General features: G+C 40.4%; 2 protein-coding genes across 2 annotated transcripts in view; both read right to left on the bottom strand.

Annotated features, from left to right (window-relative positions):
- Positions 1 to 18,352, bottom strand: part of NDC1 (NDC1 transmembrane nucleoporin) — a 48,050-nt gene extending 29,698 nt beyond the window's left edge. Inside the window, exons 1-7 of the mRNA XM_041772229.1 lie at positions 17,991 to 18,352; positions 16,497 to 16,617; positions 13,697 to 13,798; positions 10,881 to 11,055; positions 8,698 to 8,836; positions 3,866 to 3,974; positions 1,361 to 1,412 (exon numbers count right to left, since the gene is read on the bottom strand). Coding sequence (XP_041628163.1) covers positions 1,361 to 1,412; positions 3,866 to 3,974; positions 8,698 to 8,836; positions 10,881 to 11,055; positions 13,697 to 13,798; positions 16,497 to 16,617; positions 17,991 to 18,047 — 755 coding nt within the window. The 5' untranslated portion in view covers positions 18,048 to 18,352. The remainder of the gene's footprint in view (positions 1 to 1,360; positions 1,413 to 3,865; positions 3,975 to 8,697; positions 8,837 to 10,880; positions 11,056 to 13,696; positions 13,799 to 16,496; positions 16,618 to 17,990) is intronic.
- A 5,301-nt stretch (positions 18,353 to 23,653) lies between these two features.
- YIPF1 (Yip1 domain family member 1) overlaps positions 23,654 to 24,270 on the bottom strand; it is a 37,741-nt gene continuing 37,124 nt past the window's right edge. The window contains exon 11 of the mRNA XM_041770815.1: positions 23,654 to 23,984. The gene's annotated coding sequence lies outside the window, so the exon portion shown is untranslated. The remainder of the gene's footprint in view (positions 23,985 to 24,270) is intronic.

Below are 24,270 nucleotides of genomic sequence, written 5' to 3'. Positions count from 1 at the left end.
ATTAGAACCTCTGGCTCTGCTATCTATGAGGGTTGTGATTATGTTAACTGCTTGACCTAACCTGCCTCAATTTTCTTATTCATGTAACAGTGGCCTAATCTCTTTCTACCTCTTATGGCTATTAGAAGATTTAAAACACCTTATATTGGGAGTACCCAGCATAGTGCTTAACATTTCCTGGGAGAATGAAGTTATTTTCAGATTTTTTTTTTTTTAATTTTTATTTATCTATGATAGTCACACAGAGAGAGAGAGAGAGAGAGAGAGAGAGAGGCAGAGACATAGGCAGAGGGAGAAGCAGGCTCCATGCACTGGGAGCCCAACGTGGGATTCAATCGCGGGTCTCCAGGATCACGCCCTGGGCCAAAGGCAGGCGCCAAACCGCTGCGCCACCCAGGGATCCCTTATTTTCTAATTTTAAGTAAATATTTACTGAGGACCTACCATATATATTAAGGATAGTTTATTAGGCACTGTCACACAAGCAAAATGTATTTCAAGTGAAAGAAAAAAGCACTATGTTAAAATAAAATACAATTATTTTTCTTTTTCCATTTGACCCAACCTAAGATTCAGACTACCATAATAAATGACCCATGCATTTAGTTTCATATCTAGCAATTAAGCAGAGGACAAAACTAAATTTTACCTAGAAACTATTAAAAGTTAGAAACTGAAATCCACAACATAGAAACCATAATATCTTAAGCACCCACAAATATCAATATCCCCACTCCCTAAAAATAGTATTAGTTAAATCCACATGACAAAAAAATCTAATAGCCAAAAATTAAAAGAACAAATACTAATAGAGAAATTTACATTGATTTGCCAAGTAAAGATTAATGCTTTATCATGTGCAAAGTACATGGGGAATAACTAGAGCAATACATTTTAGTGATGCCACTCAACTGCCACTTCATGATCTTCAACTGGTCACATGATCTTCTTCAATTCTGGCTTCCTTAGAGGCAAAATGAGAATAATACCATAGCACTATGCTTGCCTACTACACCATAGCAGAAAATGATTATTAAGGAGAAAAGCAAAAGAGAGGTATGTCCATGCAACTCAAAAGTCCACTTTTCCATAACATAAAAGCTGTATCTAACAAAAAACATTTACTTCTAGGGAGAAGAACTGGGTGACTAGAAACTGGAGCAAAAGGATTCTTTTTAACTCTATATGCTTTTATATGGCATTGGAATTTTAAATTATGAACTAGATATATTCCAAAATGAATACAAGTTTTAAAAAATTTAAAGGCTAAATCTAAACAACACATCTGGAAAGTGGCAAAACCCTAAAAAGATGGAAACTAGCAGAGTTTAAAACCCCAGACTTTTCATCTATCACTTACTCATCTATCTGAAGGTCCATCGCAGTGCTAATCCAAGTTTTTGGAATATGGCCTGAGAAGAAAATAATACCATGCTATAAACATAAGAAGTTAATAAAGCAAATCTTAACCATTCTTTGTATTATGAGGTTGATGTGATCACCAAGTAGACACCAAGACCTCAGCCAGAATGTTAGACTGATTAGGAATAGGCTTAAGGGGCACCTGGGTAGCTCCGTCAGTTAAGCAACCAACACTTCATCTTAGCTCAGGTCATGATCTCAGCTCAGGGTTGTGAGATCAAGCCCCATATTGGGCCCTGAACTCAGTGGGGAGTCTGCTTGAGATTCTTTCTCTGTCTCCCTCTGCCCCTCACTGCCCCCTACCACCACAGCTCTCTCTAAAGTAAATAAATAAATCTTGAAAAAAAAAAGGGGGGGGGGGAATAGGCAGGAAAAGAGAATAATTTCTAAATACAAGAAGTCTTTGTTCTGCACAGGTCGGATTATGTACTTTTTTCAGTCATATTTTAATGGTGGTTTAGTTAAATCATACCAGTCTCCCAACAACACAATTCAAATTTCAGTTACCATGGTATATTTACTGTGAGCAACTGAATATACTACTTCTAGCTTTTGTACACAAATCAGTATGTAGATAACACACACACACCACATTTTGTAACTAATCATATCCCTTCTTCCTAAGTCTGTTGGTAACTGGTCATGGACATCTGTTACTCAGTTCAGGCACAGACAGCAAAACATATAATTGTGTTGCCTCCTTGTCTCCCATGAAGAGCCCACACATTTTACAAAAATGAATAACTAAAAGATGAAACTGGCCAAAAAGACCAAAGTGCAACAAAGAAAGGAAAAGTGGTAATACTTGAAATCTGAATGGAACATAAACACGGTTATAGAAGAAATAGCTGACCACGGAAATGTTGACAGGGCTGCTATGTCAGCCCAAATGTACAACTGTAGGGGAACATCTAGGCTCATGGTAGTAGGTTAAAAAAAACAACAATAAAGTGTTAACATTAGAAATGACAATAATAAGAGCTAAATAGAAAAACAGGTTATATAAACTACAAGTGAGTAAACAACACAATGGCCTATACTTAGTGAGAACAATTCTGTAAAATTATTCCATAGATTTTTTTTTTAAAGTATCAGATCCTTTTTAAAAGGATCAGAAAGTTAAAGAGGTATTCCCTGCTTTTCGAAAGTTTATGTTGTCACTTCACTTTTGTGAAAGGCAAATGCTAGTACCTGTTTTCACTAACTGAAGAAATCCAAATTTATGAATAAGGCACAAAAGCAAAAACAGCATTCAGCATTTGTTTTGCACCAAGCCAGAGCTGTTAGTGTACAAAAGTAGGGCACCCTGAACAGTGAGAGTGGTGCAGCTAAGCCTCTAACCTGGGAAAGACATTCAGCATCTCAGCATTAAGCCTCCATAGCTTTGAACTGTGTCCATGAGCATCTATGCTTTATCTCAATTTGTTTTGTGCATCTGTTAGCAAGATGTGTCCTAAGGTATCAGAAAAACCCAAGAGAGTATATTTTGCAGGTGTGGGGAGGTTCAAAAATCTTTTCATTTAAAATAGTAACACTAATTGCTTCTTCATTTTGTGCCATTTTGGCTTACAAAAGGTTTCATAGGAATGCTCTACTTTCAGATAGTGGGGGAAATCTGCAGTCTGAAAACAGTATTTTAGAATGTTGAATTTTGTTTGTATTATTGTGTTGCTATTGAGATTAATGTTTTCCATTCAACTTGAGCTGCTCCTTATATTAAATAAGCTGTATTTTTGTGCTTAAAATTCATGTTAATAAATTCTGTAAGGTTCCCTCAGTAACAGGATATTTCTAGTATATTAGTACCAAGTTACAAAAAGTTATAAAAAGGAGAGTGTTATTATAGAATACTGACCAAACAACATACAATATTTTCTTTTTAAAAAATGAACATTTTCTTATTGTGGTAAAAACTACGTAACAAAATTTACCATCTTAACCATTAAGCATACATATGGTATATGTACTTGTGCAACAGATTTCCCAAACTTTTTCATCTTACAAACTGAAACTCTCTATCCACTAAGCAACAACTCCTCTTCCCTCCCCACAGAGTCCTGGCAATCATAATTCTACTTTCTGTTTCTAAGAGTTGGACCACTCAAATAATGCCTCATATAAGTAGAATCACGCAGAATTTGTCTTTTTGCAACTGGCTTATTTCACTTAGTATGATGTCCTCAGGCTTATCCATGTTGTAATATGTGACATGATTTCCTTCTTTTTATCAAAGATTGAATAATACTCTATTGTATGCATATACCACAGTTTTAAAAACATTTTCTCTTACCTAATACCCTTTGACAACCTAAACAATGAATTAGTTGGACTAATCACATACCTACAATTAAGAAACATACAATCAAGAATGACTTTGCAACTGACATTTTCTGAGCTATGAGCTAATACATACACTGTTTTAAAAAGCAGAAGAAATGCTTACCAAGAAAATAATAAACAATGCAGAAATTTCTAATCAGGAACAGTGATTCCACACAACTATGCTTAACTAACAAGAGCAGAGATCTCCTGAAACGTAAGAACTTGTATTGCTATGAAAAAAAAAGAAAAACAGAATCAAATGGCATATCCAAGTAGAGGTTCTATTTCATTCTAAAGCAAGCGCATAACTAAAACAGTCCACATATAAAAAAACATAATTGTTGCATAAAAAGACAAAGTTTATTCCAGAGGTAAAAAATCAGTAACTTCTGATGACAAAAATATTTAATATTTACATTATATAGCATCTCATTGATATGAGATCAGAAATGACAAAATTAACAGTACTGATCTATACTTATACTAAGGACTATGGAGACGGAGTAAGTACAAAAAACATGACAATCAGAACAGTAGCAGCTAACGTTCTTTGGCTGTTTAGCATGTCTCAGATACCATTATTTTACACACAACCCGATAAAGAAGGTTCCATTATTATCCTAATCTTACTAATGAGAAAACCAAGGCACAACTGAACCAACTTACCAGCTAGCAAAAGGAAAATCCAACATTTTAATCCAGGCAGGCCAGTTTCAGAGACTGCAAGCTTAAATATAATGTACACACTACCTCTATAACTAAATGGTTTTAAATGCTACCTGCAAGAAAATAGGCAGCAGAAGAAGACACCAGATTGAGTCAGGAGACCTGAGTTTTAGTGCTTCTCTCTGGGCAGCACTAAGCAAGTCATGTCTCTAATCTGTGTGATAAGAAGGCTGACCCAGCTAAACAGTGCGTTAATGAGTACCTTCAATTCTAACAATCTATGAGAGAAATACCAATCAAGGAAAAAACGTGAAAAAATTACACTTCTTGTGAAATAGCTTGCCAAGCTTTGTCTTGATGTTCATCCTACTTCTTTCTTTGTCCTTTACTCCACACTAATATTCTGCTTTTCCCTATCAGTCTATCATTAAGAATTTGATCAGGACAATAGAACTGGTTTCAGTACTGTAGACTAGTTTAAAGAAAACTAGTAGGCTAATAGTAAATTAGTTAGAATTAGATTTTTAAAAAGATATAATTTTTCATAGTTACATGAAAATAATAGTTACTGAATAATATGGACAATATAAAACTATGGAAGTTCCACCCCACAAAATATATAATGTTACAGGTATTATACATGTAAATATAAAGGATTTAGCAGAATATACACCAAACTGGCCACAATTATCTCTGAGGCAAAGACTGGGATTGGCCACAGAATGGCCAAAGGGAATTTTCATTTTATTTATACTATTTAAATATTTTTGAATTTTTTTTTTAATTTTTATTTATTTATGATAGTCACAGAGAGAGAGAGAGAGAGAGAGAGGCAGAGACATAGGCAGAGGGAGAAGCAGGCTCCATGCACCGGGAGCCCGATGTGGGATTCAATCCCGGGCCTCCAGGATCGCGCCCTGGGCCAAAGGCAAGCGCCGAACCACTGCGCCACCCAGGGATCCCCTATACTATTTAAATATTTTTTAATCGAAATATTACTACTATACTCTTAGGAAGTAACCTGACAGGCAGCACCAAAAATAATGATGACAAAAAAATAATAATAATGATGATGACAATGCTAATAATAATGCTAATAATAATAATAATAAGCATATATATAAGGGTAATATTTATGTATAATATATATTATAGTATAACAATAAAAATAGCAGAGAAAAATAATAAAAGTAGTAGTTTTTTTTTAAGGTCTAACATTCTCTAGTCAGCTGGGCCAGCTAAAGAAAAAAAGTAAATGGCTACTGCGATTATTTTATGGAGGTTCAGATGAAGAAATGGGCCCGATCTTATATCAAGCCTGCAATTTCTTGACAATCCTGCTTTCCTTAGCAACTTAAAGCACATAAGGGAAGGTCATACAACATGCACCAGGCTCTTAGGGCTAATCAAAGAAAGCTAAAGTGTGGTGTCCCCCCTCAATCTTCTAAGGAAGCAAATCTACCCAACTGTCAACAAAACTAAAAGACAACCTACAGAATGGGAGAAGATATTTGCAAATGACATATCAGATAAAGGGCTAGTTTCCAAAATCTATAAAGAACTTATTAAACTCAACACCAAAGAAACAAACAATCCAATCATGAAATGGGCAAAAGACATGAAGAGAAATCTCACAGAGGAAGACATGGACATGGCCAACATGCACATGAGAAAATGCTCTGCATCACTTGCCATTAGGGAAATACAAATCAAAACCACAATGAGATACCACCTCACACCAGTGAGAATGGGGAAAATTAACAAGGCAGGAAACAACAAATGTTGGAGAGGATGCGGAGAAAAGGGAACCCTCTTACACTGTTGGTGGGAATGTGAACTGGTGCAGCCACTCTGGAAAACTGTGTGGAGGTTCCTCAAATAGTTAAAAATAGACCTGCCCTACGACCCAGCAATTGCACTGTTGGGGATTTACCCCAAAGATTCAGATGCAATGAAACGCCAGGACACCCGCACCCCGATGTTTCTAGCAGCAATGTCCACAATAGCCAAACTGTGGAAGGAGCCTCGGTGTCCATCGAAAGATGAATGGATAAAGAAGATGTGGTTTATGTATACAATGGAATATTACTCAGCCATTAGAAACGACAAATACCCACCATTTGCTTCAACATGGATGGAACTGGAGGGTATTATGCTGAGTGAAATAAGTCAATCGGAGAAGGACAAACAGTGTATGTTCTCATTCATTTGGGGAATATAAAAAATAGTGAAAGGGAATATAAAGGAAGGGAAAAGAAATGTTGGGAAATATCAGGAAGGGAGACAGAACATAAAGACTCCTAACTCTGGGAAACGAACTAGGGGTGGTGGAAGGGGAGGAGGGCGGGAGGTGGAGGGGAATGGGTGACGGGCACTGAGGGGGACACTAGATGGGATGAGCACTGGGTGTTTCTCTGTATGTTGGTAAATTGAACACCAATAAAAATTAGTTAAAAAAAAAAAAAAATCTACCCAACTGGCCAAACACAGCTACAAACGTGATAGATGAGAAACTGTGATCCTGAGCACAAAAATTCATCATTTCAACTGCTCTTGCCACAATCCTTACCTCCCTCACTCCCTGAATCCCAATGAAACCCCTATTCCAACCATCCTCAGGTGGGAAAAGAACAAATACCACTGGGCAGACCAAAGACCACTATACATTCATGGTTACAAGAGATGCCCCCGAAATACATTTTGGCCAACTACTGAATGGCCAAATGTTAAAAGTTAACCTTCTGCAAAAGCTGAACCTGGAGCCAAAGCTAAATATTACTATCAGAGAAGAAACTCCTGGGATATGAGAATAAATCTCAATTTTATTTTTTTATTTTTTTATTTTTTTTAATTTTTTATTTATTTATGATAGTCATACAGAGAGAAAGAGAGAGAGGCAGAGACACAGGCAGAGGGAGAAGCAGGCTCCATGCGCCGGGAGCCTGATGTGGGATTCGATCCCGGGTCTCCAGGATCGCGCCCTGGGCCAAAGGCAGGCGCCAAACCGCTGCGCCACCCAGGGATCCCTAAATCTCAATTTTAATCAAAAGAAATAAAAAATTTAGTAGACAAATTTTATAAATATGACATTACATGGTAGAAATAATTTATCAGTACCATCAATTATTAGGCTATTCCTACATTTACTCTACTGTGTATCTGTGATGAACAAATGGTCACTTTCAACTGAGGTCCAGGGAGGAGCAAGATTATTTTGGAGTATCTCCTTTTTTTCTAACACTTTTCTTCTCTATAGAGAAGTCTTATATTTGGATCAAATATGATTTAACATGGATAGTTCTGTATAGAATTTCGGTTTTTTTCCTCTGAAATTTTAAGGTGGCAAAGCTGACACTCTGCTTTCAATTCATTTTCTCAAACTGTGAAGAATTTCTAACTGGGACTCTTTTTTCATACACTCAGTCTACAGGGAGGTAAGGGCCAGCTCCTTTTCTGTGAACACTATCTCCATGCAGTATGTGTATTTTCATAGAGGCAAGAGGCATGTAGCAACTTCACTTAAACCAGGAGAAGCCTAATATACACACTCTCATAACACATGTGTTTACACATCGCTCCCTTCCCACCAGACTGGGTCCTAATGGGAAGGGACTGGTTCTAATAGTTTTGCTCCAAAGACCAGTCCTCAGCCTACCACAGCACAGGAATGAAGTAAGAACACAGTCAGGAAGAGTGGGGAACAGCCTGGAAAGAACCTTGATGCCATAGGAGAAATCTGAACTGATCTTTCTCTCTCCTGTCTTAGGAGGTGATTCTAGTTGTAGAGAAGGCTCCTGCCAGATTAGATTCTTAAAAACCTAACTGAAAGATAGCTCAAACCAGTCAAAATTGTTACTTAATACACATCATGCCTTGTTCTAGAAAAGACTTGAGACAGTAACTGACATTCTATACTTACTTGCACATCCTCAAGCCCATGAGTTCTTAGGTTCAAAAAGAAGCTGGCAACTGCATGAATGTCATCATCATCCTCCCCTAGCCCTGCTAGGTCACAGCAACTGCCACTACCTAGCAGGGAGGGAAAGAGTGGGGCAAAGCAGTATTCTCAGAGTGGCAGTGGGAAGGGCAGTGATGGCTATCACATACATGATAAAACCTCAAGGAAGAAAAATCTGTCCTCTCCAAATGGCATTTTGATAATCTCAGTCCTAAGTTTTACTATCAAATCTTGAATTAATCAGATGAGGCCAGTTATACGTACATACATCAAGGCAATTTTAACTCTGCCAAATTCTGACACAAGGTAACACTCAAATGCTATCTTACCTGTATGATAGGAAATGGCAGATAGTTCATGTTGTTAATAAAATACAGGAGACTATAGCTGTAGCCCATAAATGCTCCAGCCAGCAGGGAAAAAAGGTGATACTCATTTAAGCAGGTCTGTGTAGCAGGGCTATTTAAACTGGAAAGAAAAGATTAGATTATTAATTCAATAGTCAGGGACACATATCACAGTTTTAAACTCAAACACTGACTTATCCATTTAAGAAATGCCCCAAATGCGGGGCACCTGAGTGGCTCAGTGGCTGAGCATCTGCCTTTGGCTCAGTTATGATTCCGGGGTCCTCAGATCAAGTGTCGCATCAGGCTCCCTGCTCAGTGGGAAGTCTGCTTCTCCCTCTGCCTATGTCTCTGCCTTTCTCTCTGTGTCTCTCACGAATAAATAAATAAAATCTTAAAAGAAAAGAAGTGCCCCAAGTTCTAACAAAATGATTCATTTCAGGTTCAGTGTGGGCACAAGACTAACAAAACTCTTTCCCTGATGCATGAGAATTTGACCTCTCTAATGGTTAACTCTTTAGGTCTTCCTCTGGAAATCTGGCAAGAGTAAGAATGTCCCCTGTGATAGTAAACAACGTTGCTCACAAGTGGATATACTGCATCTGGACTGAGAGAACTAGAACTGAATGTATGGACCTCTATGCCATAACTTTGGGCTTTTGTCTGTGTTGTCTAACTGGGCAATCCTTCATGCTGACCCTTTTCACTAAAGAAAATTTATCACATTAGGAAAAAAAAAATTGCCTTACATTATAGTAACTGGGCAACAAAAGGAAATTAAATATTCAGTAGTACAGGGGTGCCTGGGTGGCTCAGTTGGTTAAGTATCTGCCTTTGGCATCAGATCATGATCCCAGGGTCTTGGGATAGAGCCCTTGGCAGTGGTGGGCGCCCTGCTCAGTGGGGACCCTGCTTCTCTCTCTGCCCCTCCCCCACAACCTGTGCTCTTGCTCTCAAATAAAATCTAAAAAAAAGAAAGAAAATTAAACAGGGAACTTAAGATTACTACCGTAATCTTTTTTGATTTTTAAAGTCAGAATATCAAACTGAAATTCTTATCAATGTCATGTGTTCAAGAACTATATCAGTTTAGGAACGTTTGGGTGGCTCGGCTCAGGTCATGATCTCAGGGTCGTGAGATCAAGACCCATTTGGCTCTGTGCTGGGCATGAAGCCTGCTTAAGATTCTCTCTCTCCTTCTCCCTCTGTCCCCTGCCCCCACGTGCACTCTCTCCCAAAGACAGTTTTAAAATTATATCAGTTTTAAAATTATAAAAGTACTCTACTAAAGAACCTGGTTGTAATTATTTTAAAGTTTTTTCTTCATTCTTCCCATACAGTACTTCCTTAAACTCCAACCTAAATGCTACCTCCTCCAAGAAGCAAGGGATCTTTCCTTTCTGAACTCCCACAGGTTTTACATGCACAGCTCACTTTCTTATTACATCTCATTTCATGTTAAAGTTCTGATTTCTCTCCTATCACCATCCCTTTGTGCCCATGTTTTAATTCCCCTACTATTCTTAACTCTCAAGGACCTTATAGTCTATGCATGAACCACTCTCATAAATCCAAAAGCACCTAGCACACCATCTTGCACAGACAATGGTTTAAAAAAAAAAAACTGCTGGTATGCCTGGGTGGCTCAGCAGTTGAGCACCTGCCTTCACTCAGGGTGTGATCCCGTGGTCCCGGGATCAAGTCCCACATCGGGCTCCCTGCATGGAGCTTGCTTCTCCCTCTGCCTGTGTCTCTGCCCCTCTCTCTGTATCTCTCATGAATAAATAAATTAAAATCTTAAAAAAAAAAAAAAAACTGTTGAGGGGCCCCTGGGTGGCTCAGTCAGTTAAGCATCTGCCTTCAGCTCAGGCCGTGGGATCCCAGAGTCCTGGCATCAAGCCCCATTTCAAGCTCCCTGCTCAATGAGGAGCCTGTTTCTCCCTCTTCCCCTGCTAATCCTCTCTCTCTCTCAAATAAATAAAATCTTAAAAAAAAAAATGTTGAATTCAACAAACATAAATATCAAAAACATTTGATGATATGTATAAAAGCACCTTCCAGAAGTCTAGAAAACAAAGAAATGTCCATAAACTATTTACCTACGCAGGTCACCTTTGGCTTAGTAAATAAACAAGGTTCCATAGAAAAAATATATTTAGTATTACCTCTCAGTACCAGTGCAGGGGACCACAAGAAAACTGTATTGACCCCTGGTTATCACCGCAGCACACCAAGCTACCAGCATTCCCATTGCAGCATGGACGAATGAGTGCATGAGCTGCTGAGGGTGAATGATCTTCCCTATTAGTGCCAGTCTGGAGCAGGGAATGGAAGGCACAACTGTAAACAAAGCACATCACCATGGCTTTAGGTTTTATGCTCTGTAGTGTATGTAGTCAAAGGACCTGAACTATTATACCCTCTTATACTCACACAAATATTCCAAAGGAAAGAAAGAAACAGAGTTAATGTATAGAAAAATTCTAAGTTGAAAATTTGAAGTTAAAAGATTTTGGGAAGATTGAATACAGAGATGCACACAAAAAAGAAAAACCAAAGACTCTGAGAGATGAAACCTAAGGACAGCACGATTAACATTTTTCAGTTCTTTTTCATTAAAATTTCTCAATAGCTGTGCCTACCCTGCCATTCTCAATAGTGTCTACCCTGCCATTCTCTTAAGTGCCAGAAAAGAATAAATAATCATTTTTTTAAATAGTGCTTGTCCTCTGACAAGTTATCTTTACTCCAGCGTTTGAACTTGCCAATATATAGCCCAAATGTGAAAAATAAACCACAAACTAGGTAAAGAATGACAATATTGAGTACTAAAATAAATGTTTGTATAGCAATATCTAATACCTCTCTAATAATCAAAAATAAGTTTTCTGGAAGTGTGCTGGGGTAGGCAAGTGTGAGGAGGAGAGACGCTGACCTTTGAAAACAGCTACTAGAGGGTTTCCCGACCTATAACATTCTTTTAATATACTCCAAGTAAAGAGATTATAGTGAGAGAGAAAATTCGTGTGAAGGGAGAAAGCTTAGGTGCTCTATACTTTGAGAAGGAGGCTTCTATCACCTCTCCCTCCTTGTAAGAAATGCCCCAGAGACCTACTGAGCGTGTAACTGACTACTAATGTTCTAAACATACCAAAGCTTCTCATGTGTCTAAGTCTTTTTATGTGCTATACCTTTTCCCTAGATCATCTTCCTTCTCTAATTAATACAATTCATCCTTTAAGCACCACCTCATCTAGGAAGTTTACCATGCTGGGTAAATTGTGCTCCTATATATTCCCATACTATCCAGTGTATTGTTATTGAATATGTCTGATGTTTACTATCTGTCTCCCCATTAATTGTGATCCTCTTGGGATAACTGGGACCATAACACTTATTTCTTATCCCCACACAATGTATGGCACACAAAATGCTTGTTGAAGCAATGAGCCAAAGTAAGTAATCAGGCTTTAAGAATGACAAGATGGAAAGCCCTAGTGCAGCATCTACACCATGTGGGAACATGTAAAAGAACATGTGCTCTAAGCCAAGGAGATCGGTATATGGTTCGAACTGAAAAAGAAATCCAGCACTAGGAGTAAGGGATTAGAAAAGCAAAAGAAAAGGGAATGTGAATGGATAAAGAAGATGTGGTATATATACACAATGGAATATTACTCAGCCATTAGAAACAACGAATATCCACCATTTGCTTTGACGTGGATGGAACTGGAGGGTATTATGCTGAATGAAGTAAGTCAATCAGAGAAGGAAAATCATTATACAGTTTCATTCATACGGGGAATATAAAAAATAGTGAAAGGGATTATAGGGGAAAGGAGAGAAAATTAGTGAGAAAAATTAGAGAGGGTGACAAAACATGAGAGACTCCTAACTTGGGGAAACGAACAAGGGGTAGTGGAAGGGGAGGTGGGTGGGGGGATGGGGTGACTGGGGGATAGGCACTGAGGGGGGCACTTGACAGGATGAGCACTGGATGTTATACTATATGTTGGCAAACTGAGCTCCGATTAAAAAATATACAAAAAAAAAAAAAAAAAAAAAAGAAAGAAAAAAGAAAAGGGTATGTGTTGTAACATCCAGAGCAGGATCTGAAATTTTATACCATCTCTAAGAAGTAACTACTGAAGAGCTAAAAAGAGGAATGATGCTATAATCAAAAAGGAAGTGTCAGAAAAAGCTTACTGTACCAGAAGGACAGATGCAGGAATCACAAAAGGCACAAAAAGTAAAAAGAGAAACTGAGAAAATAAAAAGCTCTACAATCTAGCAGGTGATTCTCCCAAGGCAAAACATAGTTTTTTTTTTTTCTTTTAACTATAGAATTATAGACTTTTATATTTGAAAACGACCTTAGAAATCATCTGGTCCTGATCTCCTACCCTATAAAGGAGTTATTTTTATAATACATCTGCTGAGTCACAGCCTTAACAGCAGCTGTGAACTATTAAAAGGTCTAAATTTTTTTATTGTGGTAAAACACACATAAGTTTGCCATGTTAACCATTTTTTTCCCATTTTAACCATTTTTAGGCATATAGTTTTGTGGCATAAGTACATTCACACTGTGTGCAACCATCACCACCATGCACCTCAAGACTTCCCCATCACCCCAACTGAAACTCTGTGCCCATCAAACAACAGCTCCCCAGTCCCTCCTCCCCCAGCCCATGGCAACCACCATTCTACTTTCTGTCTTTATGCATTTGATGACTCTAAAACCTATCTAAGTAGAATCATACGATATTTGTCCTAAGAGCTCTATATATTCTTTTTAGACAGAGAAACTAACATTCAAATAAATTTTTAGTTCAAACATTTAAAGCAGATGATTCTGTATTCACATTTTAAATTGCACAAAACAAGCCTGTTATATACACCCACATACAAAATGCATTGAGTCTGCCATTAAGAATATAAATTCACATATGTTTAAGATGATTAACATTTGAAAACTCACCTGCATAGAACTCCACATTAAAAATACTTATTATTACTACTACCACTGACAGCAGCAGGAGGTAAAAGATTACATAGGAACTATATAGATCATTGAAAGAATCTAAAAAACAAGAGAGATGAATTAGTAAGTTCATTCACTCATGTAGTTATGATCAGTAAATGGTAATAGAAAAAGGGTTTAAGAAAAAAAAAAGGGTTTGAACCACAACTGTAACTTTCATTTTATTTTTTATTTTTATTTTATTTTATTTATTTTATTTTTTTGTAACTTTCATTTTAAAAGCCATCTTTTCTTCAAGACTTTACTCATACACTGTGACAGGTCCTACAGGACATCAACTCAAGAACTACGGTGTGATTATTTGGACCAAACTCTGGGTCCTTTAAAATTACACCAGAACTTCTTTTAGATGACCCAGATGTTAACATCAGACAAAATACTACCATATGCAAATGTCTTTCCTCATGTGAAACAGAGAAGTACCACATTTAGTAAAATATCAACAAGGCCTCTTTTTTACAATATAAATAGTATTTTTCAGATCTCTTCTTAACAAATGCAATTAGCTCCTACAGCTAAAAGAGTAACATTTCTGAAAATAGCATAAGCCATAAATTACTTAAATGCTGAATTAAAAAAATAAAAAATCATGATAATCCTTATAAAATACTAACATATTCACATTTTAGAGTAGTTCAACAAGTAATATTCCATTTCAAAAATCTGGCCCAGTTTAAAATACATATATATGTTATGCCTAAAAACATAAATAAGAGAAATAAATACAATAAGGAAATACATTTTACTGAATAGACTAAAACTTAATAATGAAACCAATAATTTTTAAGAGTATCATTTACTGGCCAAAATTAATAAAGAATATTTATTAAGGATTCACAATTAAACCCCAATGTTATACTGAACTAAAAGAATGAAAGAAATGATTCATGAGACAGGAAATAAGAGGAGAATACAATTTATCTCAAAAGACTTTGTGAAGCAAAAGTTGAAGGAGATGAGTAACATTTGATGAGAAAAATGGCATAAATCAAATCCCATCTGGAGAGAAAGTATTATTAGGATTAAAAAACCCTGGCCCACAAAATGGCAGAAAGTTTTTTCTTAAATGCCAATTCTGAACAATTGGTAATGGTTTTAGATTTCAGTACTGAATATTCCAAGGTTGTGACCAGACCACCAAGATCAATGAGTGATCCAGGTTTAGGGAAGGTGGTTACAGAAACAGCTGCCATCCCCCTGCTGGCTTATGGCTTAATTTTATCTGCCTTGTAGGACCTACCTTAAGAAGTGACTGAGATGTTTCAATGAGAAACTTAGCGGGACTCTAATTCTTTAGCAACAATATCTCCGAAGGTCACAAGGCAAAGCTGCTAACTCCTTAAAAATTAGCACTTTCTTCTGAAATTTAAATTAACAACACACTTTCCACTTCCCAAAGCAAAAGAAATTTGTTTATTGTAGTGGAAAGGAAAATTAAAAGAATTTCAAGTATTTGTGATTCTTAGCCTTAGGCAAAACTTCAAAAGCTCAAAACCTACTCCGGCAACACTTCTTTCTAATGCTAGTGTGGCACAGAGGAAAAACACTGGCTTTAAAGTCACAGACCAATGTTCAAATCCTGGTTCAGTTACTCCCCCCGGACTGTGTCTCTGCAGACTTCTATAACCTGAGTCTATAACCTCCTCATTTATAAGGCGGGGATAATACCCTTTTATTATATAGGGTTGTAAGAAGGATAACAATATGCTTAAGATGCTTAGTACAGTACGTGGCACACAGTACATGGCAATAATTGGAGGTTATTATTAATTAACATGATCACAGCTTAATTTAGTAATTTTGTCTCCATGGATTTTAAGAAACATTTAGTCTGTACCAATCTTTTCCTCACATCAGTCTTTGTCTTTTCCTCTATGTTTTTTAGTCTTTAACTCCTTTCTCCTTTTCTCTCATTTTTTTTTAATTAACCACAATATAGAAATGAAGTAGGCTTAATTTTAGACAGGTTTTTTAAGGATATAAATTCCAAGTTTTAAAATAGATAAAGGGGGCAGCCCCAGTGGTCCGGCGGTTTGGCACCGCCTTTGGGCCCAGGGTGTGATCCTGGAGACCTGGGGATGGAGTCTCACGTCAGGCTCCCTGCATGAAGCCTGCTTCCCTCTGCCTGTGTCTCTGCCTCTCTCTCTGTCATGAATAAATAAAGTCTAAAATAAAATAAAATAAAATAAAATAAAAAGATAAAGGGAACAGTTCTGGTCCTTAAAAAGAAAATGTCAAAAAAAAGCAGTCAAAAAGACAAACACAAAAATTAAGTTTTTATTTATGAGGTCTTCTAATCTTTTTTGTTCAAGTGATCTCTGACAGTTTATTCTTATAATTATATAGTGAAAAGGTGATTTATGAAGGGAATGCCTTAAGATTACCTCAAGGTGCATGTTTTGCCGTGTCAATCAACAGAGGCAGTGAATAAAACAAAAACAAACCGAAACATGATGCAACTTTTATGTTGAGAAGCAGGTCCCGTAGGGACGCCTGGGTAGCTGCGTGGCTGGGCACCTGCCTTCAGCTTAGGTTGTGATCCCGGGATCTGAGATCGAGTCCTGCATCAGGCTCCCTGCATGGAGCCTGCTTCTCCCTCTGCCTGTGTCTCTGCCTCTCTCTCTGTCTGTGTCTATCATGAATAAATAAAGAAATCTTTAAAAAAAAAAAGAGAGAGAGAGAGAGAGAGAGAAGCAGTTCCTGTAAATTTGATTTCCCCAAACTGAGTATCACTTACCAGACAGCCACTGAATAGGATGAAATAAATCAATGCTGCTGAAGATTATAAATACTGTGGTGCAGATGGGTAGAAGCAGCACTGACCAGACAATACTTGCAACTATCCTCCAGCCCAAAACCTATAATTAAGCAAACAAAATCCCTCAACCATGAAGTCAAACTACTTTAGATATTTCAGTTATGCAAATCCTATCTTTTCATATGGGATGTTAATCACTAGTATTTACGCCAGATCGTAGCACATGCAGCTATATATAAACCGCAATGTTTACTCCTATCAATAACACGGCAAACAACTACCGAATCTCATCCTACCAATGAACTGATGCTCCCATCTAGTCCAGAGTCAGATGCCCCATTAAATATCCCACTTTGGGGCAGCCCGGGTGGCTCAGCGGTTTAGCGTCTCCCTTCAGCCCAGGGCGTGACCCTGGAGACCCAGGATAGAGTCCCGCGTCGGGCTCCCTGCATGGAGCCTGCTTCTCCCTCTGCCTGTGTCTCTGCCTCCTCTCTCTCTCTCATGAATAAATAAATAAAATCTTTAAAAAATATACCCCACTTTGAGGGAGGAGAATACTTGTCTTACTTAGTTGTACCACTGTATTCGACAGCATCTCCACGCTGGCCTCTTTAGGCCTGACCGAGGCGTCAATACGTGGGAGCTGTACACATTTTACGGGGAAGGTCTGTGCACGTCCTCGCGTTCAGTCATCAGCGGCGGCAGGTACTAGGCAGTCCCTGCCTTGCACTCGCGCGTGAATCATCAGCGTCGGGCCCTTAGGAGACGCGAGATGCACTGCGGAGTAAGCGGATGCAAGAAGAGATACTTGGGGGCTCTGAAGCGTGGGCGGGACACGGGACTGGCGGATTCTGGAAGGCGAAACGCTCCTGGGTTTGCGAGGTGCTTACGACGAAGGTGGACCGGTGGGGACAAGCCCGCACGGCCATCAGGCGGCAGCCGACCGCGGCGGCCCCAAGACCGTTCACAGTCAGCGTCTGAAGGGCGGCAGGGAGGTGGGAACGGGGAAAAGAAAGAACGCCCGTGCTGCTTCCCGAAGTCCATCTACAGGACCTCAGGGACTGGTCAAGGGCAAGGCAGAAAGACCCCCGAGACGTCGGCGTGGCGCACGGCCTCCGCTGGGCCACACCGCCTTCGTCGCGATTCTAGACGTCCTCTCCCGCTTCTCGCCGGCACACGCCCCCTGCACGAAACCCTCGCCCAGAGGCCCCGCCATGGCATCCCCGTCCCCCGAGCGGCCTCCACTGCCGAGGCCCCGGGCCGCCCCCCCCGCCCCCAGAGTCCACTCGGGACGCCCCCGCACATGGCCGCCAGCAGTCCCGGCGGGCGCCCGTCCCCACGCGCTGCCCTCGCGCTGCCCACGCCGCCCCGGAGCCGGCCCCTCCCCCGCCCAGCGCGCACGCGCGCTCAGCGCCCGCCCAGCGCGACCCCCGCAGCGGGCCGAGCGCGCGCTACACGGCGCGCAGCACTCACGCGCCACAGGATGTCCCGCGACCCGCCGGCGCAGGGCCGACTCGCAGCCGTGGCCATGGTGATGGCGACCCCGGCTCTCGGGGCTGCGGGAGGCCGTGCGCCCGCCCGCCACCGCAGTTCAAAGGGAGCAAGGCCCCCGGAGGACTCTGTTGGGGCTGCCTCAGACGCTGCCTGAGGGGAGCCCGGGCCGGGCCCCGACCCGTCCCTTCGAGGCCTCGTCTGGAGAGGCCCAACGCGCCCAAACTGCCCCGCGGACACGTCTCCCAAACGGGGCTGGGGCTTCAGGACCCGCCCTCTGGAGTCCAAAAGGTCTCTCCGAAGCAGGGTCCAGCGGGGCGCCAGAAACTGAGGGCGGCGCTGCATGCTGGGAACTGTAGTCTCGATGGCGCTCTGGGCGCAAGGGGAGCGTTGCATCCTGGGACTGAGAGTTCCAAAGTACAGCATGCCGGGAGTGGAAGTTTTCCCGGAGGTACCTTGTGGCATGCTGGGAATCGTAGTCTTTTATGAAGCCGGTAAGAGTAACAGTGTAGTTTGATGGTCCCAGTTTGACCTGGCAAGGTGATTGGCCCTTATTTCTCCCGATTTTCTATACGGACTGCCTGAAAGTGAAATCAAAGAATGTTGCGTCCCTCTCCACAGATGTACTCACTGATACTACCGAAATGGAAAAAAAAAAAAATCTCTCTAACGGTGAATTTGATTTTCTAAGATCTGGTTTCTAGTTCCAGCTCTGTCACTTGCTAAATGGATGACTTGACCCTCTCGGGGCTTCCATTTCTTCACCGATAAAATAAAGATAAAAATAAAGGTGACATCCAGTGATGTTGTGAAGATATGATAAAATGCTATACAAATATTGATTATCATTAATTTACTGCCAGTAAGCTAAAAGGGTTTTACCAACTCAGGTCCCACTTAATTAAGTCTTCTCTGATTGCATTAGCCCTCAGTTAGATCCCTGGAGGCATACTGCTAACACCTTTTAATACCCAATTACATACCACAGTCAACATTCAGGACTCTAGAAAGGTTTGGTGATTTTACGGACTCTGGAGAAACTCAGTCTAGTGAGAGAAATCAAGGTCACACGTACTGTTTGCTAATAATGTTTGCTAATAATGGTTTCCTGAGTCGTTTTAAGATTACATTCATTTCCAAAAACATGTTAATACCGATCATGTCTGAAGCACTGCAGAACAAACTGGGAATACAAAGGTAGGTCAAGTCTCTGCCAAGAAGAAACCTATCTGGTGATGGAGAAAGATGATAAAGAATCATTTTAAATGAGTGTCCTTAAACACACCCCAGGTTGCTTGCAATCAGATTACTTTGTTTAGTCCCTTTAGTATCCTGTTCACACTGTGCTAGTTGTCTTTCCCAGCACATCTATTCTCCCCTACTTCTTAGAAATAAAATCCCCCAAGTTTTAACTGGGCATGTGGCTACATTTCCTAGTGTCCTTTGCCACTAGGTGGAGCCAGGTGACTGAGGAGTTCAGGCCAATAAAATGTAATCCAACTAACCAGTGCTTGGTAGCTGCCCAGAAACTCCTCTTAAAAAGAGAGCTAGCCAGTTCTTTGCCCCTTCTTAATCTCTTCCTGCATCCAGCTGCATGGAATTTGGATTGTCACACTCCAGGCAAAATCAAGTACTAAGCTCAAAGTAAACGTGATTACTCGGAGCAACCATAACAATCCTAGGCTACCTGCCCTTACCTCCTGACTTCATTTACACAAGAGAGACAATTATTTATTCTTTACGCCACATTTATTTTTAGAGCACTTATCACAACTGAAGTCATGGTGCGCAACTACTTATTTATTGTCTGAGTTCTCACTAGCACATAAGCTTTGCATGGGCAGAGACTTTGTCTAACTTGTTTATCATTGTTTTCCAAATGCTGTAACATTAGGAGGTAGTCAATAAATATTTGTTAAGTGAACAGAAGAATGAATGGAAGTAACTGCATCAGAAAGTGTCTGTTCAGGACAACAGACTTTGTTATCTTAGTCAAAGGGACTGGATGCAGGGAATTGATAACAAACGTATTCAAAGGGCTGAAAGAGCATAGGGGAGAAAGAATAAGGTTGTAGTAGCAAAAGGGAGTTATTATCCAAGTATCATGAAGGCACTACTCCCTCTACATTAGAGTCCACGAGCACACACATGTGGAGCTGCTGAGGGGAGCCACCTATACCGTTAGAACTACACCATTGCTTTGGAGCAGGAACTTGTATTATTTCCTTAATTTACTTTAGCTTATTTTGAAATATTATAATTTTCATCTGATTTTGTGGGCATGTCTTTCTGAAATGTTTTCATATCATTAGGGATACTATTCTCCGTGTTTTCATTTTTCTTATAATAGCTTCATTATGAGATTTGATTGCAGTCCTTTCTGTTACTCATTTTTATGTGAAATTAGTTTTCCTGCATATTTAGGAAGGAGGGGCAAGTTAGGACAGCTTTACTAAATTCAAGACTCTACAGCTTCTTTTTCTGTTTTCATGAAGTGTCCAAAAATATGGCTTCAAACTTTCTGAGATCTCCTGGCTCTGTGCCCTTCCCCCACCTTCATCTGACTTGCCTTTTCTTTGCCCCAAATATCCCTGCCCTACTCTATCTGTATTCTATTCCCTGCAGTTTCTACTCTAGTGTCCTGGAAAGATACTTTTGGCTGGTTTTGAGAATTCTCAGGACGTGGGCTGCTCCAACTTCTTCAGACCTTACTTTGGACCCCTTGCACTCATCAACTGCAAAGTGGGTGGTGCCAAACTGCCCCCAAATCTGGCTGTTGTTCTCCTATTGGTCCACTGTACTTTCCAGGGAGTACCTCTTGGCTATTTTGAGGTTCTCTTATTTTTAGATTTCTCAGACACCCAGCTGCTGCTTCCCTCTGCTTCTTTCCACAAAAAAATGCTGATACCATGCAGGTCTTTGAATGACTAGTGGTTCCACATGCTTGAATTTTGGGGTTTGTGGTGATATCTTGTCACCCACTTTTGTTATAGATATTTTCCATAGGTTTTTTCGCTTTGCTATCCCAGATGCTCTGGTTTTGGGGTGTGTGTGTGTGTGTGTGTGTGTTTTAAGATTTCATTTATTTATTCATGAGAGACACCGAGAGAGGCAGAGACACAGGCAAGGGTAGAAGCAGGCTCCCCAAAGGGAGCCCAATGTGGGACTCAATCCCAGGAATCACACCCTGAGCCGAAGGCAGATGCTTGACCACTGAGCCACCCAGGCATCCCCCAAATGCTCTGTATTAATGGAAGAATTTGGGGAGATTCAAAAATGCCATTGCCATATTCCCAGAATTATTTTCTCTTAAATCTCTTTCTTTTTTAATGTAGGTTCCATGCCCACTGTGGAGCCCAATGAGGGGCTTGAACTCATGACCCTAAGATCAAGAATCAGATGCTTAAATGACTGAGCCACCCAGGCACCCCTTAAATCTTTACATGATGCCAACCAGTGAAATCAAACTGACAATGGAAAAACTACCATCCATTAACTTTTCTAAAAGCAGAGGTTCCAAGTGTAATAATTATCTATCTAAAATAGTTATCTATCTATTCTGGTTTCATTCATGGTGGCCGTGTTCCCAGCCAAAGAGCATTTCCGAGCCTTTATTGCAGTTAGGGATGAGCACGTGATCCACTTCTTATCAATAAGATAGAAGCACAAGTAAAACTGCTAATTTGATTAAGCTATTGCTTTTTAGGGTTCTTTTACAGTTGAATACAATTCATAAGTGCTTCACAGGGGTCCCAAGAGCAGGGGCTCCTAAAAGGCAGTTGTTTCATGCTGGTCAGTTCATGAAATTTTCACTGATATTTGGTAGGTGAGGAAGAAAATGAACAAGATAATCAGCTTTTCAAAAAGCTATACTTATTCAAGTTTTTAGTACTGACATTTTTGTTCTTCGAGATTACTTGACATTATAGTGTCCTCTCTTTTTATAAAATAATGGTGCTAATTTATGGTGCTGGTTGTGTTTAAAATCCTTACTTAAAAGTTAAATCCTGACCTCTGTATTAAAGAATCTCTAAACATTTATTTTTATTTTTTTTAAGATTTTATTTTGTTTATTCATGAGAAACAGAGACAGAGAGAGAGAGAGAGAGAGAGAGAGGCAGAGGGAGAAGCAGGCTCCATGCAGGGAGCCTGACTCGGGACTCGATCCTGGGACTCCAGGATCACACCCTGGGCCAAAGGCAGGTGCCAATCCACTGAGCCACCCAGGGATCCCCTAACATTTTTTTTTTAACTTTACTAGTTACACCACACTTACAAGTGCTCAGTAGTAACTAAATTCCCTTTCAAATGTGGATATTTATATGTACTTGGGGAAAACTCACTGCTTTCCTTCACTTTAACACTTACACTTCTGTGCCAGGATATGTGGTTCTTCCACACCTAGACATTAACTGCCTGGAGGTAGTGCAGAACCCAAAGGGTAATCACACAGCCTCCCACTTCAGATGTCAATTGCAAGTAGTTACCCATGATTTCTGTCCCACTTAAATACAAATTGGAGGTTCCCACAGCTCCCTTCCTGGGTTTCATAATCTGCTCACAGAATCCAGGAAAACTCACTATTGCTGATTTATTACAAAGGATGTTTTAAAGGATATAAATGAACAGCCAGTTGGAGAGATACATGGATGAGGTCTGGAAGGGTCCCAGTGCAGGAGCTTCTGTCACTCTTGGAGTTGGGGGTATACCACCCTCCTGGCAAGTGGATGTATTCACCAACCTGGAAGCTCTCTAAACCATTCTTTTTTTTTTTAAGATTTTATTTTTATTCATGAGAGACACAGAGAGAGAGGCAGAGACACAGGCAGAGGGAAAAGCAGGCTCCATGCAGGGAGCCCGACGTGGGACTCAATCCCAGGTCTCCAGGATCACACCCAGGGCTGAAGGCAGCGGTAAACTGCTGAGCCACCCAGGCTACCCTCTAAACCCCATTCTTTTGGGATTTTTATGGAGGCTTCATCACATCAGCATGACTGATTATTACCTCTATTTCCAGCCCCTCACCTCTTTCCAGAGAATGGAGAGTGGGGCAGAAAGTTCCAACCTTCTAATGATGGTGTGGTCTTCCTGGTGACCAGCCCCATCCAGAGCCCCACAAGAGTCACCTCATTAGAAAATAAATAAATAAATAAAAATGCTCCACTACCTAGGAAATTCCAAGAGATTTGGGAGCTCTGTCAGTATTACACAGGAAATAATAAGCGTCTTAGCAGCTCTGTCAGAAACTGTGGCAGAGGCCAATATATATATATATTTATCATTTCACAATATACTTCTCTTCTTTATTGGAGAAAAATCCTGCCACTTTTGGTAAAAGAAGGGGAGGTAGCACACAGCCTGTACAGGGAATTGATGGGATCCACATGTGTAAGAATCACTGCCTTGAGCAGCAGGAATTAAGTGTTAATGAAAGAGCACCAGGGTACTAGCTCAGAGGTTGACTAGAAGGTACAGACACCAAGTTCTCTGAAGAGTCCTTGAAGGCAAAAGAAACATTTAACTGGAGAAGACCCAGGGGGCACAGAAGAGCTGTTTTTTTTTTTTTTTAGAGGAAATTTATTTTATTTTTTTATTCATTTATGACAGTCACAGAGAGAGAGGCGCAGAGACACAGGCAGAGGGAGAAGCAGGCTCCATGCACCGGGAGCCCAACGTGGGATTTGATCCCAGGTCTCCAGGATCGCGCCCTGGGCCAAAGGCAGGCGCCAAACCACAGCGCCACCCAGGGATCCCAGAAGAGCTGTTTTTGAACATCTGAAATCAACAAGGGGAAGAGAGCTCAGACTAGATCTGAGAGGCCCAGGGGTAGAGCTCAGACCAAGCAGTGAAAGTTGCAGAGGCACACACACAAGTTGTTCCAGGAGGAGTTAACGGCCTTGGAGATTGATCATGTGACTGTGGGATCCAGGGCATCAGGGACCGTGTCCATTCTGTTCACTGCTCCAGCCTCAACACCTAGAACAGTGATCAGCACTTAGTAGGTGTACAACCTCTATTTTTTACATAAATTAATGGGAGGGAGGATATCCTGCATTTGATGGGAAGTTTGCCAATATGACCTTAAGTTCATGGTAGCTTGAATTTGTGCACATCTTCCTTTTTTGTGTGTGATCAGCCTTTTAAGTCCAAATGTGTCTTTGGAGCTATCTCAGAAATACACTGGAAATTCTTGTCCTGAAGAGGACAACAGAAACAGTAGGGAATCAGCAATCCTGAATTGCCAGAAGCCCAGCCTCCCAGA

This window comes from Vulpes lagopus, chromosome 10, assembly GCF_018345385.1.
Source record: "Vulpes lagopus strain Blue_001 chromosome 10, ASM1834538v1, whole genome shotgun sequence".
Lineage (NCBI taxonomy): Eukaryota > Metazoa > Chordata > Mammalia > Carnivora > Canidae > Vulpes > Vulpes lagopus.
Note: the sequence above shows the minus strand (reverse complement) of the source record. Positions and strands in the feature narration are given on the sequence as shown.